Here is an 18,566-nt window from a genome sequence, read left to right on the forward strand (position 1 = left end):
TAACTTTCAAGTGGATGATCTGGTTTGGCTACATTTGGGCAAGGATCGCTTGAAGGGAGAAGGCAAAAAGCTTAAGCCAATTCGCTATGGTCCTTTTCGGATTCTCAAACGCATTGGAGAAAACGCATATCAACTTGAGCTGCCAGCCTGCATGAAGCTTTACTCCGTAGTTAACGTTGACAAGTTGAAACTATTTGAGCCTTCAATTTACATTCTTCTTGTAATATTGAAGAGAAAAAAAACAAAGCCTCTATTTTACGTTTCATGTAACTTGGAGAGAATAAATAATATCACCGAATATTTACCCCACTTGTTATTTCGTCTATTTCTTCTATCTACTTGTTTCGCAAACAAAGTATTCTTCTCTTACGTAAACCAAGAATAAATAATATCCTTACGACTGGCGTTGTGTTCTTTCGAATCGTAACGGGTCAAGTGGTATCAGAGCCAGGTTGCCTCTAGTTGTAGCCACTTGATCCGTTACGATTCGAAAGAACACAACGCCAATCGTAAGGATATTATTTATTCTTGGTTTGTACGTAAAAGAAGAATACTTTGTTTGCTAAACATAGAAGAAATAGACGAAATAACAAGTGGGGTAAATATTCTATGATATTATTATCTCTCCAAATTACATGAAACGTACAATGGAGACTTTGTTTTTTTCTCTCCAATATTACAAGAAGAATGTAAATTGAAGGCCCTCCCCTTCTTTCATCTACCTACAATATTTATTTATTTTTTTTTTTTTTTTTGAACGGCAAGCTTGCATCAGTCCGGACCGAAGCCTAGTCATCATTTGCAGATACACACGCGTTCGGGCAGGAAACCCGAACCATATTACAGGGATCCGAACCTTAAACCATCCCGAGGGGCAGGCGGGTCGGATCTGGGTCCTGAATAGGTCGGTAAAACCTTCCCAGGGGCAACCCGGCTTATGGTAAGTAAGCCTACCACGGGTATTTTTAAAGAGTGGGATTCGAATATTTATATATTTATATATGTAGAAGATTGATCTCTCCATGATTCCCACTTACAAAATTCATGGGCATTGGTTGACTGCCATTTTCCACGTTAGTTTTTGTTGAGAATATCTTGGAATAATTCTTAACTGACTTATTCCTAAGCACGTGCCAACCTCCTTGTTTCTCGGTGACGGGTTCAATACCGGATCACAATTCAAGCTTGGTATGCGAAAAATTGTGTTTTATACTTCGAATGTATACGGCTCTTGCATTTTTTTTTTCCAAGGTAAATCAGTTTTTAAATCATTTAGGAGTCTATTTGTTAAAGATATTTTTGCATAAAAATTTAACAATTCATGTGTAGCTAGGAATGTTTTGACCACTGATGAAGCTAAACCCTGAGAGTCACGTGTTCATGATGAGAATGTTCCATTTTTTGTCTCACCGACACTCGGATATCTTCTTTGATCATGAAAGAGAACAGTTGCAGCCACCATAATCCCAGGAAAAAAAATCAGCTGATGATCAGTTAGAATGATAGATATAGCTTGTATGTACTTTCAGTCATTCATTTTGTAAACTGTTGCTCAAATGTCAGGATATGGTGAATCTATAGCAAAATGCAGATTAATAAAGGTCCAAGAGGACAATCTACTAATAAAACAAGTCCAGTAGTCCACCCATAAATAAGAGAACTTCTTAACAAAATTTTGAACTAATGCTTAACGATTTGAGAGTTCAAATCTTCTATCTAACGAAAGCAGCAAATCATCCTTTACAAACAAAAATCGACATCAATCGAAACATGCACAATGGTTCAATTCCTCTAAAAGAAAAGAGCCCAACAGTTATCAGATTTGTCAAAATTCTGGGATCGTAGTAATTAAAGTTCACAGTACAACTCACTACACTTAATGACATAATGACATTTAGACATACACTGTATTATCAACTACAAAATCATCATCAATAACACCACTAAAAAGAACAATTTTTCAATGTCGATGAGAATGCTTTCTAGTACTATAATACACCTCTCCACCTCTTCGATTTCTTCTTTCTATGATTCTAAAAACAAACGAGATGAACCCTAAGGCAGCCATTGCGTAGAAAACTTTGTAAGGAGCCAAGTCTAAACCCGAAAGATAACAACAATATCCCGCAAGAAGGTACAAGAACCCTTGTCTTATTTCATACCCTCTCATTCCGGGTATCTGAAAGAAGACGTTAAACTCGGGTTTTGAGTCACATATACCGTGGAGGACAATGGCCGTGCAGAGCACGGAATCCAAGAACCGTGGGAAATTGTGGCCCGTGGTTAATCTCTGCAAGCAAAAAGATGATTTGATAAGTGCATGTAACTGAAACTGGTCAATAGAAATTAGAGCAAATAAAAAGGATGAGTCAAGTATCAATGGTACCTCCAACCAAGCGATGAATGAAGGAATAAACATGAGGAGAGAAAGAAGATGAAGGATTAGCAAGCCATGGCGGTGGTGGAATATCTCTAGTTGTGTGTCGCCGAAGCTTCTAGAAGAGTCAGGGGTACCGGAACTGTTGTCATCTACACCTAAACCCTCCTCAGATTCTTCATTGGTGAGGTTTGATGATTTCTTGCCATTTCCAAACCCGTAAATATCTTCTGTACGAGCCTTGCTAGATGCAGTAAAATAGCTGCACAGAAAGGGTAGAATGTATATAAGTTCAGCGAGCAGATAAAAACTGAATGATGTATATAGTAACTCAACTTTGTAAAATAGATAGTACTAGAGACGAGATGTCAAGATGGGCGGGTCAAACAGGTTGGGTAACGGATAAAAATGTGTTTGTAATCCGTTATTAATTATAGTAGGGTACCTGCACAACGCTTGGTGACAGCACAGAGCATGAGAGATGAGCAGAACTAGGAGACCTAAAGCTGGATGGATAAAGCAGATCAAAGCAATAGCAAGTAGTGACATACTCAATGACGGATTCGCATTTAACACCCTCATGATCTGGCATCAAATGACAAGAACTATTTTTGGATTAGAGATGTCGGACAAATAACAGAAAAAAGAAGTCCTTAGGGAAAAAGGTGGCTCCAGTACATGCAAAGAAACTAAAAGCAATATTCAAATCCAGAAACTAAATACTACTCCGTAATAATTACCTTAAATGCGAAAAAAGTATTCGAGAGATCAAGTATCCACCATCTCCACCTGCAAAGATCACGATGATTATATAATATGTGTGTGTGTGCGCGCGCGCGCGTGTGTGAGTGTGAGAGAGAGAGAGACTCACTGTGTTTTGAAGAAAACATGTACTCTGGCAACCAAATGCAGGAGTATTTGGGTGGTTAGAATTAAAATGATTACGATCCCATTTGCTATTAGATAGCAAATCATTGAGACAATAAAAAAGCTGGCGACTGCAGGAAAAGGCTTTGGACTTAAACACGAATAAAACAAAGCAATCAGAAAGGGTGAAATAGCAAGGAGAGAGAATGGCAATGGCATTCTAAGATTTGATTCAACAGCAGACAACAATGAAGGTACAGGCAGATCAAGCTCCCATGCATTTGCTTGCCTCATTAGACCAAAAAATACTAGAGCAAAGCAGAACCCAATAATCTGCATCACAGATGTCCAATTTGAAAATAAGCTAATCAAGAATTACGTGCAAAAATCAAAATGTAATTCGTGAACATATAGTTGAACGTGATATTAGCAATTAATAACAATAAATATAAGCTAAACATTCAGACAATATTTGTTGGCAGATGAGAAGTAAGCATATAGTGCACTATCACTTTATGTTCCCAGAAGTATAGGAATCAAGTGTCTGTAACTTGATACATTTGACCATAATATTTGTTAGCAGACGAGAAGTCTAATATACAAACAAGGTTGCAAAAATTGCTACTCGGGGAATACTCGTTCGGGACTTTTTAGAGAGTACTCGGCAACTCAGGGAGTACTCGGATGTTTGACTAAGTTTGACTTTAACCGATATTGGCCGAGTTTTGACCAATTTTGACTGATTTTCCTAGTTTTGGCCGATTTCCGAGTAATCTGGAATTTTGGCCGAGTTTTGTCCGAGTTTGACTGAGTTGACCGAGTGTATACATATACAGATACAAATAACATTTAAACGAGTTGCTAAATTACTTGGGAGTGGTATAAAAGCAAAAATCTCCTGCCAGCAGCAGTTAGAGAAACAGCAGCAGTAGTTTTATAGGAACAATGTGGATCTACCTGCATACACATTGCATAGAAATTATAACTTGAGAGGCTTTTGGATTCAATGAACTGATGAATAAAGATTGACACTGTATACATGTTAACTATACGAGTAACAGATTATCAAAAAACAAAACAAAACTGTACCAGTAACAGCACGTTAGTATGCTCAGATCCGTGAATTGAGCTCCAAAGTGCAGGTGACGAATCCACCTCAATTGTACGAGAATACAAATTAGGAAATACATGAAGACCAGATGTAGGGTCCCATGCAAGGGCAACAGGTGGAAAGCATCGGAGCTTGCAAAGTTCTACAATGTTAACAAACAGAAACCATTAGCATGAAATTTGTGTTAACTGGGTCCATTGCAACAAATAACCCATGAAATCTAACCAACTCATGGTGTAAATGAATATCTAACTGTATGTACAGCAAAGGGGATAAGATATGAGATAATATCAAAATTTAAGTCTATTCAAGTACACTAAATTATTTTTAAGTTCAATAGATGAAGCAAAGGAAAGATGCTTACTGCCATTATCGATTTCGCCGGCCTCTTCAATGGGAAGTCCCGACTTTTTGATCCCGCAACCAGTAGTTTCTATAGATACTGTAGAAGGCAGAAGCCCTAAGCTGATACCGAATGTAATATTCATTGCAATTGGATGATCCTCCTTAATGAACATGTCCTGCAACATTTTATATTCAGTATGTCACTTCAAATGAGTCATAAAAAAGTGGCCACCGACAGTAACACACGTGAAACTTAAATCTCTACTATATTTAAGCAGTGTATATATATAATATATTCCAATAATAAAGTATCAACCTTCAGATAATACATTGAAAGAAGCAACGAGTGAGAAGAAAACTCTTTATGCCCTTCCTCTGGATTGAAAAATTGCCCAACTGCCATGGAAGCTGCAGGTGGAGGTCTCCCTGAAATAGTCTGGGTATATACATTAATCACCAGTTGTTCACTTCATAAAAAACACATGTATACTTCAAATGTTAATTAATATAAACTATCGGTGTATTGAGATCTTCATAAACAAATACAGCAACCAAACTCATTGTAATTCAGTGAATGAGATGAAAAATTCAACAATGCTCTTGAGCATAAATTATCAGATCACTATTTATTAACTTAAGAATGATCCAAGACCAAGTAGTAATGATACTTATTAACTTAAGCCATTTTCTTTATTGTGCTTTACAGAAACGAAGAACATCTGAAATGCTGAAAACGATTGGTGACCAGTGCAATAATATGGATTTTATACTGTTCAGTAACATGAGTCATGTCATTATGATAGCTAATCAGGCTTCAACAAACTTCACATAAGGGAGCTACATGTCATTATGATAGCTAATCATGTCATTATGATAGCTAATCATGTCATTATGATAGCATACATGATAAACTTGGATCAAGAAGATACAATACCGGGCTAGGTGCAACCGAGATTGTGAGGAATCTAAAACCATGCATATCCTTAGGGGATAACCAAAATACAGCTGATGGCGAAGGTTGTTCTGTCTGACTTCCTGGTTCTATCTGCAAACATTGCAATACATTATAATCAATTAACAGTTCATCACAGATGATAACTCCACCATGGGCAATGTGAAATATGAGATTTTTTATCAAAACACATAACAATTGCATAACTCAGATTTGACTGTTTTATGTATATGTGAATGGAACAAAAATGAAAATTTTAAAAAATTGAAGATATCAGGTATGGTTTTAGTACCTGCCTTGGTGAAGGTCCGGAAGGAATCTGAATAATCTTTGATGTCACTTCTACAACCCTTATGCTACGAGGCAACTCTGAAACGGAGGTTCCTTTTTCAGGCCAAAGATGAAGTCGGACCCCATAACAGGGAAGAAGATTTGTCACCAGAACAAAGTTGTTTCTTCCATTAGACCCCTGACAAATTGAAAATTTCCATACTCTTATATGAGATAAATAAGATGACCAAAAAGGTACCCCCACCATCTGTGGCCCACCAACCGGTCCAACTGCCATTGCAGAGGATGCAATTTATTTATGTAAGTTTCAAACAAGGGACATGAGGCCCGGATTCAAACCCTGGACCTCCGCTTTATGCTAAGAAGCCAGAATGCCATTAATGAAACATTTGACGTAACTATAAGATGTTTTGCCGCCATCAAATGTTAACAGAAAATGTCACTTTTAACTACATAGTGCAGCTCAGTATATAAAATAAATACCTCTATCCTAATGAAATATTACAAAAAATTTGCGAACAATAATGGAATAAGCAAAGCATCAATCCCCGTATTCGTGAATTATTTCAATATTCCATTTCTTTCTATTTAGTTTGAGTGAAGATCTGGCCTGGTAATTAATCAATCGGAACTGGGATCAGCACCAAGACGAAATGTTATTTTGTGACTGCTAAAGATTATAGCTTCAGGGATGTTACTACTATGTTTCGATCATGTGGTTAATATTCAATAATGCGCATGAAGCTTTCTTAACCTATCTTGAAACACAGAAACAGAGCCTATTATTTATCTTACAACCTATGTGTGAAGAAGGCATGTACAGGTAACAGTTTCCCCTTAAGTTGTTTACAAGTTCTTTCTTTCAGAACTCGTAACTGAAAATAAATAGGAGTAGATGTTTTTAGCTTGGAGACTAATTATGGGTTGGTTTGTTGTGCCAACTAAAGAGCAACCATTATTAGAATAACACTTGAATACCTGAGCCTTTAAGGGACTTCAAATCAAATTATAATGACGCGATGTATGGTATAGTGAAACACAATTAAAGATGATGACTAACCAGTTCTTTTATGTCCAGCCAACGTCTTCTGCCATCCATTGCTAGAATTGTTACTGTTCGCGTCTTGATGTAAAGATCTTTTTCGAGTCCCTCGTCACTCCAGTGAAGTTTACCAGGACATGCAGTAATTTTCTCTGTTTGAGACCCTTCACGATCAAAAAGACGATTTTTTCAGACTTGTATAATGTTAATAATGTGCAGGTACTCGTACTACATCAACTGAACACACACAAAAGTACTCCTTCCATGATTAAATAAGCCTTCTGTTTTTTAGTTGTATTCTGCATTAGCCTCTTATGGAAATGTAAGCAGCATTACATATTTTCACCTTTTTTTTTACAAAATAAAAACCTTACAAACTTAACTACAGCTCCTAGTAATCATTAATCTTAATGTGTAACGTGTTCTTGACTAAAGTTCACATTTATTTGTTCATGTTTTTCTATAAACAAATTTACATATATACTAAAACATGAATGTTCAGTCCTGTTAGGCACCCAAAAATACCCTTCCAAACTAATACAATTTCCTGAGAAGATAATACTTAAGGAACACTTGGCATTAATAATCGGCATACTGGACGATAATAACAATAATACAGTCTATATAAATATATGAAATTCCACTATGTTTTAGAAATCCAAACTCACATTGGGAATAAAACGCTTAGGCTAATAATCAGATATTGCATTCCCCGGTATATTAATGAAAATTAGTAGGGCAGCTTGCAGCATAAGCAACTAAAGCAAACCAGCAACTAGACATGCATACAAACAAATTGTAAACTACCAACAAACTATACTGTTGCATATCAATTTCTCTAAGAACTATTGCCCATAATGGAATGGGCTCATCAAATATATGGAGTCAAAAAATATTTCAAGTTCGTGTCGACAACATTTTTCAAGTAGATTGAATTAACTTCAGCTCAGGCAGCGTACTAAAGCTAATAAATTTTTCAGCTCAGCTAGCCAAAGTGAAGATAAGCAAATTCACAGCTATTGTAAAACTCTTGCACACAATGAGATGATCACCAAATTTAGAGTCCCATATACATGCCACACTTCAAATTTTAGAGTCCACATAAACAGAACTTTCACCTAATATCCAACTTATGAGCTCATCAATAACTAGTGGCTAGTGCTTCTAACTTCTTTATTAAATAAAAAAAAAGAAAAAGAAATTGAACAAATAGCAAGATTGCAAAATTCGCTACGCTGGGAATACTCGGCCGGTAATTTTTAGGGAGTACTCGGCAATTCGGGGAGTACTCGAATGTTTACTAAGTTTGACTTTGACCAATTTGGCCGAGTTTTGACCAATTTTAACTGATTTTCCGAGTTTTGGCCAATTTTCCAAGTAATCCCGAGTTTTGACCGAGTTTGACCAAGTTAGACCGAGTTTGACCAACTACTTGCCAAGTACTCCCTGAGCTGCAAAAAATGAGTACTCGCCGAGTAATTCCGATTTCTGCACCATTGAAACATAGAATATTAAATCACCGTACCGGAAAATTTTCTCTCGTGTGAAGGAAGATGTGCTGATGGATGATGATTTCCTGGCATTCCACCGTGAAGCATTTTTGTAAGTATTGATAGTCTTTTCCTTGCACTAGAAACTGGATGACCAGTTTCAGGGTCTACTAAAGTGAGAAGAGTATGTGACACCTGAAACTCAGTTAACAAATCAGAACCATTTACGACATAAAATTAACTTGAAAGGTTACATTGAAAGAGAAGCATGACTCACTTGCACAACCAGTTGATTACACCATAAGATAACTTGGTGCTCCATTGTTAGCCATACATTCTTCACCCCCATGCTACTGATCATAAAACCATGGGTAGATGGGACGATACCATCAACTGATTCCAGCTTTGACCTTATCTAAATTATAAACATGTTTTGGCGTCAATGATGTTGCATGTATGGTACACCAAGAACAAAAGAATTAAAAGGACCAATGATAGCATATAAGTATAGAATGAAAATACTGATAAGAAAAAAAGAATTAAAACATGAAAGGTCTAACTAATTAGCGAACTCATTATGACCTAGTCGTTCCATTATCATGCCACAGACTAAAACTACGGACATGGAAGGCTTACATACATAAGACTAACTTTGATAAACAATCACTTTGTTAGGCAGGTGACCCAATTAATGTATTACAGTTCCATAAAGCAAAAATCTTTTTGATATTATTGGTCCACCTGTTTGCACAACAAAGGAACATCCACATAAGGATAAAAAAATATTATTCTTGCGAGTATCAGGAAAGAAACATCCGCATCCAATCAAGCCAATTTAAAAGCGAAATGTTTTTTGTGATAGAAGTTTTATACTTTTATGCGCAATACTCTGTAGTATAGGTAATTATTATAACTATGAAAAGTTCATGTTTGCTATTTGATTAAATTAAAGCCTGTTCATCATGATTTCATGCGGACTACACCATTATTCATCTCATAGTCATTCAAGGTACAATACAAGAGACCATCTTATGTATATAATGAAGCTTGGAACTAATACCAACGAATAGCAAAGGAGTCTGTCAAATCATATAATCACCTGATAATCATTACCACCCCCGGAAATGGAGATAACAATCACTCGAGATAGTTGAGGACTGGTTCTGGCATTTTGGACCTCGTACCCTTTTCTCCATTCATGATTTATGTATTCATAGTAGTGACCCAATGATGGTTGCAGTGCCAGAGGAGGATACCTGGACAAAAAGTAAAAAAAAAAAAAAAAAAAAAAAAAAAAAATTTAAAGTACAAACATGGGGTAAGGTTTGAGACGCACTATAGTTTAGATAGTTAGTCCAAAAGAACTTACTGATGCGGAGTTGATAGTGTAACAACAGTTTCAACAGCTGATTTTCTCAAATTCGGGTGCACAACTGCAGCTCTAGCAACAAAACCACCCATAGAATGGCCAACCAATATGACACTATTAGGCAGATTACTAGATTCATCAGCACCTTCTTTTGCTCGAGCATCTCGAGATATGTTATATTGATCCAGTATCTACAAGCAGATGTAGATACTTCAAACTTATTTTCGAAACAGATATTGCATATAACTCAATCTGTTAATTCTGGCATCTACATTCAGTCTTTAAGTGGTATTATAGGTGCTTTATGCAAAGATATAATAAAGTTGATACCCTGTGAATGGCATAGACTACATATTCGGTGTGTTCTTCGAGTATTTGACCATCCATAGCAGAATGTTCGCCTTCAAGATCCACCGCAAACCAGTCAAGCCTGCGAGTATATTTGTTGAGTAAAGGAATATCTGTTTCATCCATATCCACTCCATCCTCAAACATTACAGAGGCTTCTTGGTACAACAAAGGCTCAGGTGGGCCACCTTGAAAAGCCCTATCAGATTCTGCTGCTAAGGACCTGACCTGTAAATTAGTTCTGGAATATTAGCATATCAGATATCTTGGAGATAAGTGGCATTCTGCACATATTGATGCAATATTTAAACATATATATTGATATTCATATATTATACATAAAATCCAATGAATATGGTAGAGTTGAACATGAACTCTTATGCAACCCTCTTCAACTGGCGCAATGATTCAGTATAAAATATTTGTGTTATTTCTCTCAATTATATTTGTATTCGACTTGTGGAACTAAAATTTCTAATTAATCTCAAAGCTTCAGCCAAAGACACACTATAACCAAGAATATCATACTTCTATCTTGCAATTCAAATTTTAGGCCCATGCAGCAGGCAACCACTTTGGCTGAGAATCAATGACGTCAAACACCACACATGAAAAGCAACAAACTAGATTTACCTATTGATCCACATGTATAATAGAAGGGGTTATACTAGAAAGGGAATGTTCTGTTGCCACAATCAAAAGCACAAAATTAGCATTATGTGAGACTGAAGTGTGATTACATTCAAGTATGAAAAGGTGTACGTAAGAACAGCTCAAATAATATCGCGTGTGGATATGGCGTAAAAATATAAAGAGCAATTATTAAACTCCAGACTTCAAATCATTACAATTGGCAGTGGGTGAATAAAAAAAACATTGCTAAATTACACAGGAAAGAGAACATAAATGCACCTGCTTGTAGCTACCTCCATTTCCAGGGATGAAAAGAACAGGAACCCCGCTCAGTTGTTTAAGATGCTCATTAAAATCAATTTTTTTCCACCCTTCATGATATAGATACAGTCCGTACTTTGAAGAAGCCAAACTTTCTGTTGCAGGTATTGGAATATAGGTTGGGTACATGTATGTCATGTTACAACCATTTGAAACCGGCTTCAACAAATCATATACAGCAATTAAACCAATTCCAATAGATAGAATAACAATTGCTGCTAATCTAAATTTGGCCTTAAGAGTTTTCATCTTTTCAGTTTACAGTGAGGGAATCATCTCTCAAACTTGCATCCTGCAATGAAACACAAAATTAGAAAATGATTAACATGTTTTGATCAATATAACATGTTTCTTTAGTATTCATTAAAAGGTAAATGTCAAAGACGCCCTACCTAGCTTGCTTAAATTGTTAATTTCATCACTCAAATTTACAAAAAAAACTCTGTTTATAAACTTGATGGATTTTTAGCTGGTACTAACTGATTTGAACGGTTCCAATTTCTTCAAAGTTCTTCTATCATAAATATTGTTTTGATGTATAGGAAGCAACCACCTCCCTGTTCTAAAGCCCACTCAAAACAATATCACATACAACATACACCAATGTAACAGTTTTAACATACAGCGAATTTCATATTTCATTAAACTGGGATCACCAACAGGCTCCATCACAAATGCTGATTCCATTCACGAGTTCAAATGCAGTTAATACTTCTAGTTACTAGTTATAGTTATTATAGCCTCTAAATTAATGACTGCCAAGGGTTTCATTAAAATGCGATCACCAACAGGTGCGTGTGATTTACGCAGTAACATTTAACCTAACAAGTTTTGTCTGTAACTTAACAGTGAAGCAACAGCTGAAATTATCAGTTTATCACTAACAGCATTTCAAATTGCTAAAATAAAAAATTTAAATAATAATAATAATAAATGTCTGAAATCGAGTATGTGTGCGATTAACATTCTGATTCAACGATTATAACAACATTACGAGCTAGGGTTTGTCGTTCATATTCAACTTATGAAGCAACAGCTGAATCGTTTCCTTAGGCATCGTAAATCGAGAGTAAGGAGTATAAAACAGTTAACTGTGTGACATCGTGTGCGTGTGATTTACATTGTGATTTGAAGTGCGTGTCATACACGCTGTTATTTAAAAATTCATAATAACACCATGAGATACAATTTGTTATAAATATAAACCTGGATCTATAATAACACGTACCTTGATTCGATTGATCTAACAACGACGAATAAAGGTGACGGAATAGAGTGATTGAGTAAATAAACTGTGTGAATCGGTTTTGTGTGATCTTGAGGTGTGATTATTTTCTCCGTCACCGGCCGGAAGTAGGTGAGGTGGTGTTGTATTTTCCGATGAAGGAATTAGAACTAGAAATGGACTGAACTAAAAACTCAGGGGGTTAAAATGGTAAGTAATTTATAATTTATAATTACTTTAATTACTTTAATTAACATTAAAAAGGTCGTTAAAAAGTCGTAATTGAAAAGGCGTTTTTGTTGTTTCCAAGAGAATGTTGTCGTTTGGGGCATGATCCATGGGCTTACCGTAATTTTTTTAGGAGTACCTTACACACTTTTTATAGTTACTCCGTCCCTATATTATTGTCCACTATTCCATTTTGGGATGTCCCAAATTAATTGTCTACATAAATAGAAAGGAAAGAAGATATTTTTTAGTGGATCTGGAGAGGGAAGATATTTCATTGGTGGAGAAATAAAATTAGTGGGATTTCCTAAAACTGTGTGTTTTTTGTCTGGTGACAATAAATATGGGACGGAAGGAGTATTAAACTACCTATTTAACCCTTTTAACACATATCTTGCAATACAAAACCAAATTACCGTCGGAATAAGGGTGTATTTTTTGTCTTTTAATGAAATGATTCAGCGTTGAATGTCGAATCATTCAGTATTCAACATGTTTATTTCTGCTCTCTGAATGACATATGGTGCTGAATGATTCATAATTCAGTGTTGAACCATTCAGAGTTGAAACACTTTACTTAATCATTAAACACCTAATTTTTCTGTAATATCTTTATCAAATCATATTCAGAACGTTTAATCAACAAGTATAGTTCATTTTTATTGATGTAACACGTTAATAAAGTAATTTTATTTAATTCATATCGTTCATTTAAAATAATTATCAAACAGCTTATTTTCATTCGGAATGAACTTTATTCACAGGCTCTGAATCATTCAAATTCTGAACCATTCATCGCTAAATCATTCAGTTTTATCAAATGCACTCTAAATCATCGTCTCCTTAAACGATTCTTATCGCAAACTCCAATGAATGCACCTAGAGCTTAGTAAGTAGTGATTTCTTTTCCGTAAATCAAATTATTCTAAGACACTGTTTAGTCTACATAATTCGCAAGCACATATGTACAGGTCAAAAGATTAATAATCCAACAATTATTTCTGATCAAACAAAATTTCAAATATCAAATTAGAGAGAACGAAATGATAGGTCGGTAATAGGCTGTGCTACCATTGCAATTGCTCCCATATGATTTGCCTTAAACCCTCCATTAACAAAGCTTGAACGTTCATTTCTTCATTGAATTATAAATAGTATAAATTGTTCTTACAACTCCTAACGATGTTTGAGCGTTCTTTTCTTCATCGCTATACTCGTCTTCAAAATGACGAATGCGTGGTGAATTATGACTATGAATCGTCGTTCGTCAAAGCTTAAATGTTACTCCATAAAATTCAAATTCAAATACAGTAATAAAAGGTAAAGTAGGTATTTTAGTGTAAAATGAGTGTATGGATTAATTATGACTGTGTTAGATCATCTCGTAATTTTTTAGTACGTTATATTCACATATCAAGTTTTGATTTATTTATTAACAAATTGTATTGTACAACTTATTGATGCATAAATGTAGTGGATTTATAATAAAATAAATTAGATTTATCGTTACCCAATTTTTCAAGGTGACCTCAACTAATGATCGCTCAACAAATGGTCGCATATGGTGAACAACAAAAAATAAATTACGGTATCTAAAGATTGATTAAGTTAAGAAATCATACGATCTGATTGAATTGTAGATTGTAATATCGATTGATCTGATTGAATTGTAAGATTGTAATATTGATTGAGTTAAACACTAACAATAGTGATACAAATCTATTAGACGACACAAAACCATTGGGACATTCAAACACCCGCTTCTTTTTGCATCTTCGCCCGGGAGATTCACCTTAATCAGGAGAGCAAGTTCACAGCGATAACTTGTGACATTCCAATGAAATCGGATTACGACACTGCAACTTAACACCAATTGACATGAAGGAATAACAAACAAGGCACAACCACAACAAAAATTACTAGGGATGAAGCCTTGCAAAAACGGACTAACCGCCAAAACAAACCAATCAATTGAGATCTCAAACCAAAAAAACTACGTAGATCATAATAATTAGATATTCAGAAATGTTTTTAGTATAAAGATCAATTTAAGTTACCCAGTAGAATCGATCAATCTTTGAGCTAACGATCAGTAATAGCTATCATCAGTTTGAAGTTAATTTTATAATTTGTAGCATTTTTTCACAAAAAACCCTTTGCTTGTATACTTCAAAAGATTTTGTAATTGGAACAAGGCCTTCTATCAGCCTTTTTCTAATTCATGTGATGTCGATTACAAGAATCAATATCATATATTCCTTTTGTTAGCATACCCAACAAAGAATTAACCCGAACACAAATGTTATATGATGTTGATCTTGAATCTTTAAAAAAAAAAAAAAAAAAAAAAAAAAAAAAAAAAAAAAAAAGTTAAATTAGAGGCTGAAATTTACATCATGTTATAATACTTCACCTATCCCTTCTTTTCTCTCTAGTTGCCATTTTCTCACCATATCTTTCAAAAATCTCTCCTAAATCAAACAAACCAACCTCTCTCAATTTCTTCGACATCACCTCAAACATAACAACACCTTCTTCGTTCGAATAGTAGTGCAAGAATCTATTATAGTCAAACCTAGGCACCTCAGCACCTCGATTCATCACTCGTTCAACATACTTGGTTGCTTCTAACGACTTCCCGGCCTTGACCAAACCTCCTACAAAAATAGTGTCGAAATTGATTAACGGGTCGTCTCCTTTTCTCCCTCTCTTCCCTAAATGTCCTTGCAACAACATTACATATGTGTGCATTGTAGGCTCACACCCTCTCCTTATCATCTCCCTAAATACATTTGTTGCTTCCTTCGCCCTTTTCAATCTTAAAAGCCCCTTGATCAAACCGTGATAAACATTAATGTCGGGCTTCTCAATCTTTTCCGCCATCTCATACGCTTCACGAACCCTAGCTTTACTCAAAAACCCGTAAATCAACGAACCTAAAATCACATAATCCGGTTCAATCCCTTTCTCACACATTTCATTAAACATCATCCGCGCTTGACCAAGTTTTTCCCTTTTACACATCCACCCTATTACAAGCCGGTAAGTTGAAACCCTTAAATCTTCAACCCTATTAAGTTTAATGGATTCAAAAAGCTTCATCGCTTCATCAAATCGATTCACCTTAAAAAGACTATCGATCATCTTCTCGACACCATCAATCTCCACGTCAAAACCTTCATCAACCATCAAATTCCAAATCTTTGAAGCTTCAACCAAATTACCCACATCACAAAACCCCTTAATCAAACACTTGTAAGTAAACCCGTCCGGTTTAACAAACTCTTTCATCTTCAACACAACATATTTAGCTTCATCAACAAGCTTACACTGACATAAACACTCAACAACCTTATTCAAAGTCCCCAAATTATACCCATAACCAAACCCATTCATTACATGAAAAAATTCAACACATTTCTTCAATTCCCTTGCGGAAGCCAATGTTTTTATCACAATCTTGTAAGTCTTATCGGTAACCAAACGTTGTTGATCAATATATTGGGTCAATTCCCATAAAAGGTCAATGTTTCTTGATTTGCCAATGACATCAAGCATTTTGTTTAAGGTAACGGGTGTGTGATTAAACATCAGGGTTTGTGTAAATTTGTGAAATTTATAAATGGGTTTCCATGAATAAGGGAATTGGTTGCAGATTTGAAGAAAGAATTCATGTGTGAGATTGAAATCGCAACGGGAGAGAGACGTGTGGAGTCTTGATTCGGGTGAGTCTTGTTGTTGGTAGAGAATGGTAGCGACACGGAGGAGATGTGCTTGGTTGATTGAAGTTATCAGGCTAGGGATGGTGGTGGCAGTAGTAGCGGTAGTGGTGGCGGTGGCGGCGGCGGCGGCGGCAGCGGAGTGAAGGAGTCGGTGGTGGTGGAAAGCTGAGATGCTTGTGATAGAGGTATCAAACGGAATGCGCCTGAGCATGTTGTGCAGGTTCTTCTGTGCATAAGAAACATTTAATATATGGAAAAAAAATTCATATATATGAATAATTAGATGTGTTTGACAATTGAGAGTACATATATTAAGAAGTGTTCTGATTTGTTTAACAATACATATAGCTACATAGCACGAAAAGCAATCAAGTTGAATCATAAAAACCAAGGAAGGGGAGTAATCAGGATAGCAATATATATAAACTTGAATATTATCATCAATAATATACACAATCCATCCAATTGCAGATGAAAATACAAAATTATCATATATAAGATATACGGAGTAATATATAATATAGTTGAGTTGTGGTACATTTCTCAGATGAATGTATGACCATTTGACTTAGTTAAGCATTTCTACAAACAGTTGGTGTGCATACATACAATGGAGCATATATATATATATATATATATATATATATATATATATATATATATATATTGAATTAAGATCATGAGGATTATATGATAACGGCTAACTGATAGCTCATCAAACTAATTGATTTTGCCATATGGGCGGAATTCTGTTAAACCTCACTATGTTTTTCACTAACAACGCAAATAAAAATATTAGTACATATTTCAGAGCCTAGCTATAAGAGATGTTTCGATTATTTATAAAATAGGAAAAAAGAAGACATACCACCGGAGAGACTGAAGAAACCGGCGATACCTATCGGCCGTTGACGAGGTTGGAGATCGCTGCTTTCGCAACTTCTGTTGGATTTTTCTTCTTATTTTACGAATGTCATGCAGTTACTACTTGTACCATATGCTTAGATATCATACTATTTTATTTCTGTTTATTATTGTTTCATTATTTGTCACGGTTTTGTTTGAATAAAATACACTTTGGTTCGAGGATTTGAGTACCAGAACACAAAAGTTAAATTCCTTCCCCTTCCCATATCAGTTTTCTATTTTCGTTAGTGTGTTTTCGAAATCTAGCGTTAATTAACTGAATATTTTAGGCAATCTCATTGATGCTGCTTATATGTCCACCACCTCCCTCGGAAGAACAAGTTAAGAATATTACCAAAATGTAACTCTTGGTTCTTAGCCAATCCCTTTAATTTCTTTATAATCATATAATAATAATATAATAATAATAATAATAATAATAATAATAATAATAATAATAATAATAATAATAATAATAATAATAATAATAATAATATAATAATAATAATAATAATAATAATAATAATAATAATAATTAATTAATAATGCAATTGATATTGAAATTTAGATTCTGTTACGGAGTATTACTTTTGCTATACCTGGCCATTAGCCGCTGCAGCAGAGCAAAATGAACTTAAAACCGAACCAAAAAATCGAATACAAATTCAAATTCGGTTCGGTTAACACGGAAAAACCCGAAATTCATAATTTAACCTTACTAATCATAATAAATAAATGGATTTTAAATTCGATTTTTATTTGAAAATTGATTTTTCATCTCACGAAAATGATATTTCAAATCAACAATTCAGTATAAGACCGGTTGTATCGCACCCTATTCAACGCCGTTGGTGCCGACGTGGATTGTCGAAAACGCCAACTCGCGGCCGTACCCCGGCGTTGGCAACCGGCGTTTTGCCGGCGTTGGTGAGACTCCAACGGAGCTTCCAACGGACGTTTTGTCCACGTGGATGGTTTTGGTTGGCCACAAAAAATATATCCGTTGAAAAATTGATGAGGGGAGCCGTTGGAATAAATAAAAAAAAAATTAATTATTTTTACTATTATATATATCCCCATTTTAGTCAACAAAAATACACACAATTTACTTCAAACACTCTCAATTTCATCTTTATTTATAAAAAAATGGCTAACACTCCAAACAATTCACAAAACGCAAATGTTGATGATCACGATGCACCACTTTCAAGTACCCGTCCGTTATCAAATCTTTTGACGTTCAGGACTCCTAATAGTCCCGGGTTAAACCGACCTCTTCAAACACCAAGTCCACAACAATTGTTATCCATCACTAGAAATTTATTTGGGTTCAACCAAC

At 35.2% G+C, this 18,566-nt stretch overlaps 2 protein-coding genes across 3 annotated transcripts; both read right to left on the minus strand.

Moving 5' to 3' along the window:
* Nucleotides 1-1,760: 1,760 nt before the first annotated feature.
* Nucleotides 1,761-12,536, minus strand: LOC139852475 (uncharacterized). Its single transcript, XM_071841773.1, has 19 exons — nucleotides 12,375-12,536; nucleotides 11,105-11,438; nucleotides 10,175-10,420; nucleotides 9,845-10,035; nucleotides 9,575-9,731; nucleotides 8,753-8,890; nucleotides 8,511-8,670; nucleotides 7,004-7,149; nucleotides 5,945-6,121; nucleotides 5,635-5,745; nucleotides 5,017-5,136; nucleotides 4,720-4,876; nucleotides 4,334-4,497; nucleotides 4,115-4,201; nucleotides 3,249-3,577; nucleotides 3,118-3,166; nucleotides 2,823-2,962; nucleotides 2,387-2,639; nucleotides 1,761-2,290 (listed from the first exon to the last, which is right to left on the minus strand). Exons 2-19 carry the CDS (start codon nucleotides 11,393-11,395, stop codon nucleotides 1,961-1,963), a joined length of 3,246 nt encoding a protein of 1,081 aa, XP_071697874.1. The 5' UTR covers nucleotides 11,396-11,438; nucleotides 12,375-12,536; the 3' UTR covers nucleotides 1,761-1,960.
* Nucleotides 12,537-14,964: 2,428 nt separating this feature from the next.
* On the minus strand, nucleotides 14,965-17,572 carry LOC139853056 (putative pentatricopeptide repeat-containing protein At1g26500). 2 transcript variants are annotated; one of them, XM_071842424.1, is made up of 2 exons: nucleotides 17,190-17,572; nucleotides 14,965-16,544 (listed from the first exon to the last, which is right to left on the minus strand). In XM_071842424.1, the coding sequence occupies exon 2, from the start codon at nucleotides 16,530-16,532 to the stop codon at nucleotides 15,009-15,011; it is 1,524 nt and encodes a 507-aa protein (XP_071698525.1). In that variant the 5' UTR covers nucleotides 16,533-16,544; nucleotides 17,190-17,572; the 3' UTR covers nucleotides 14,965-15,008. The 2 variants fall into 2 exon arrangements, with proteins under 2 accessions (XP_071698525.1, XP_071698524.1); XM_071842423.1 differs by having other exon boundaries at nucleotides 14,965-16,547.
* Between the last annotated feature and the right edge of the window lie 994 nt (nucleotides 17,573-18,566).

This window comes from Rutidosis leptorrhynchoides, chromosome 6 (assembly GCF_046630445.1).
Source record: "Rutidosis leptorrhynchoides isolate AG116_Rl617_1_P2 chromosome 6, CSIRO_AGI_Rlap_v1, whole genome shotgun sequence".
Taxonomy (NCBI): Eukaryota; Viridiplantae; Streptophyta; class Magnoliopsida; order Asterales; family Asteraceae; genus Rutidosis; species Rutidosis leptorrhynchoides.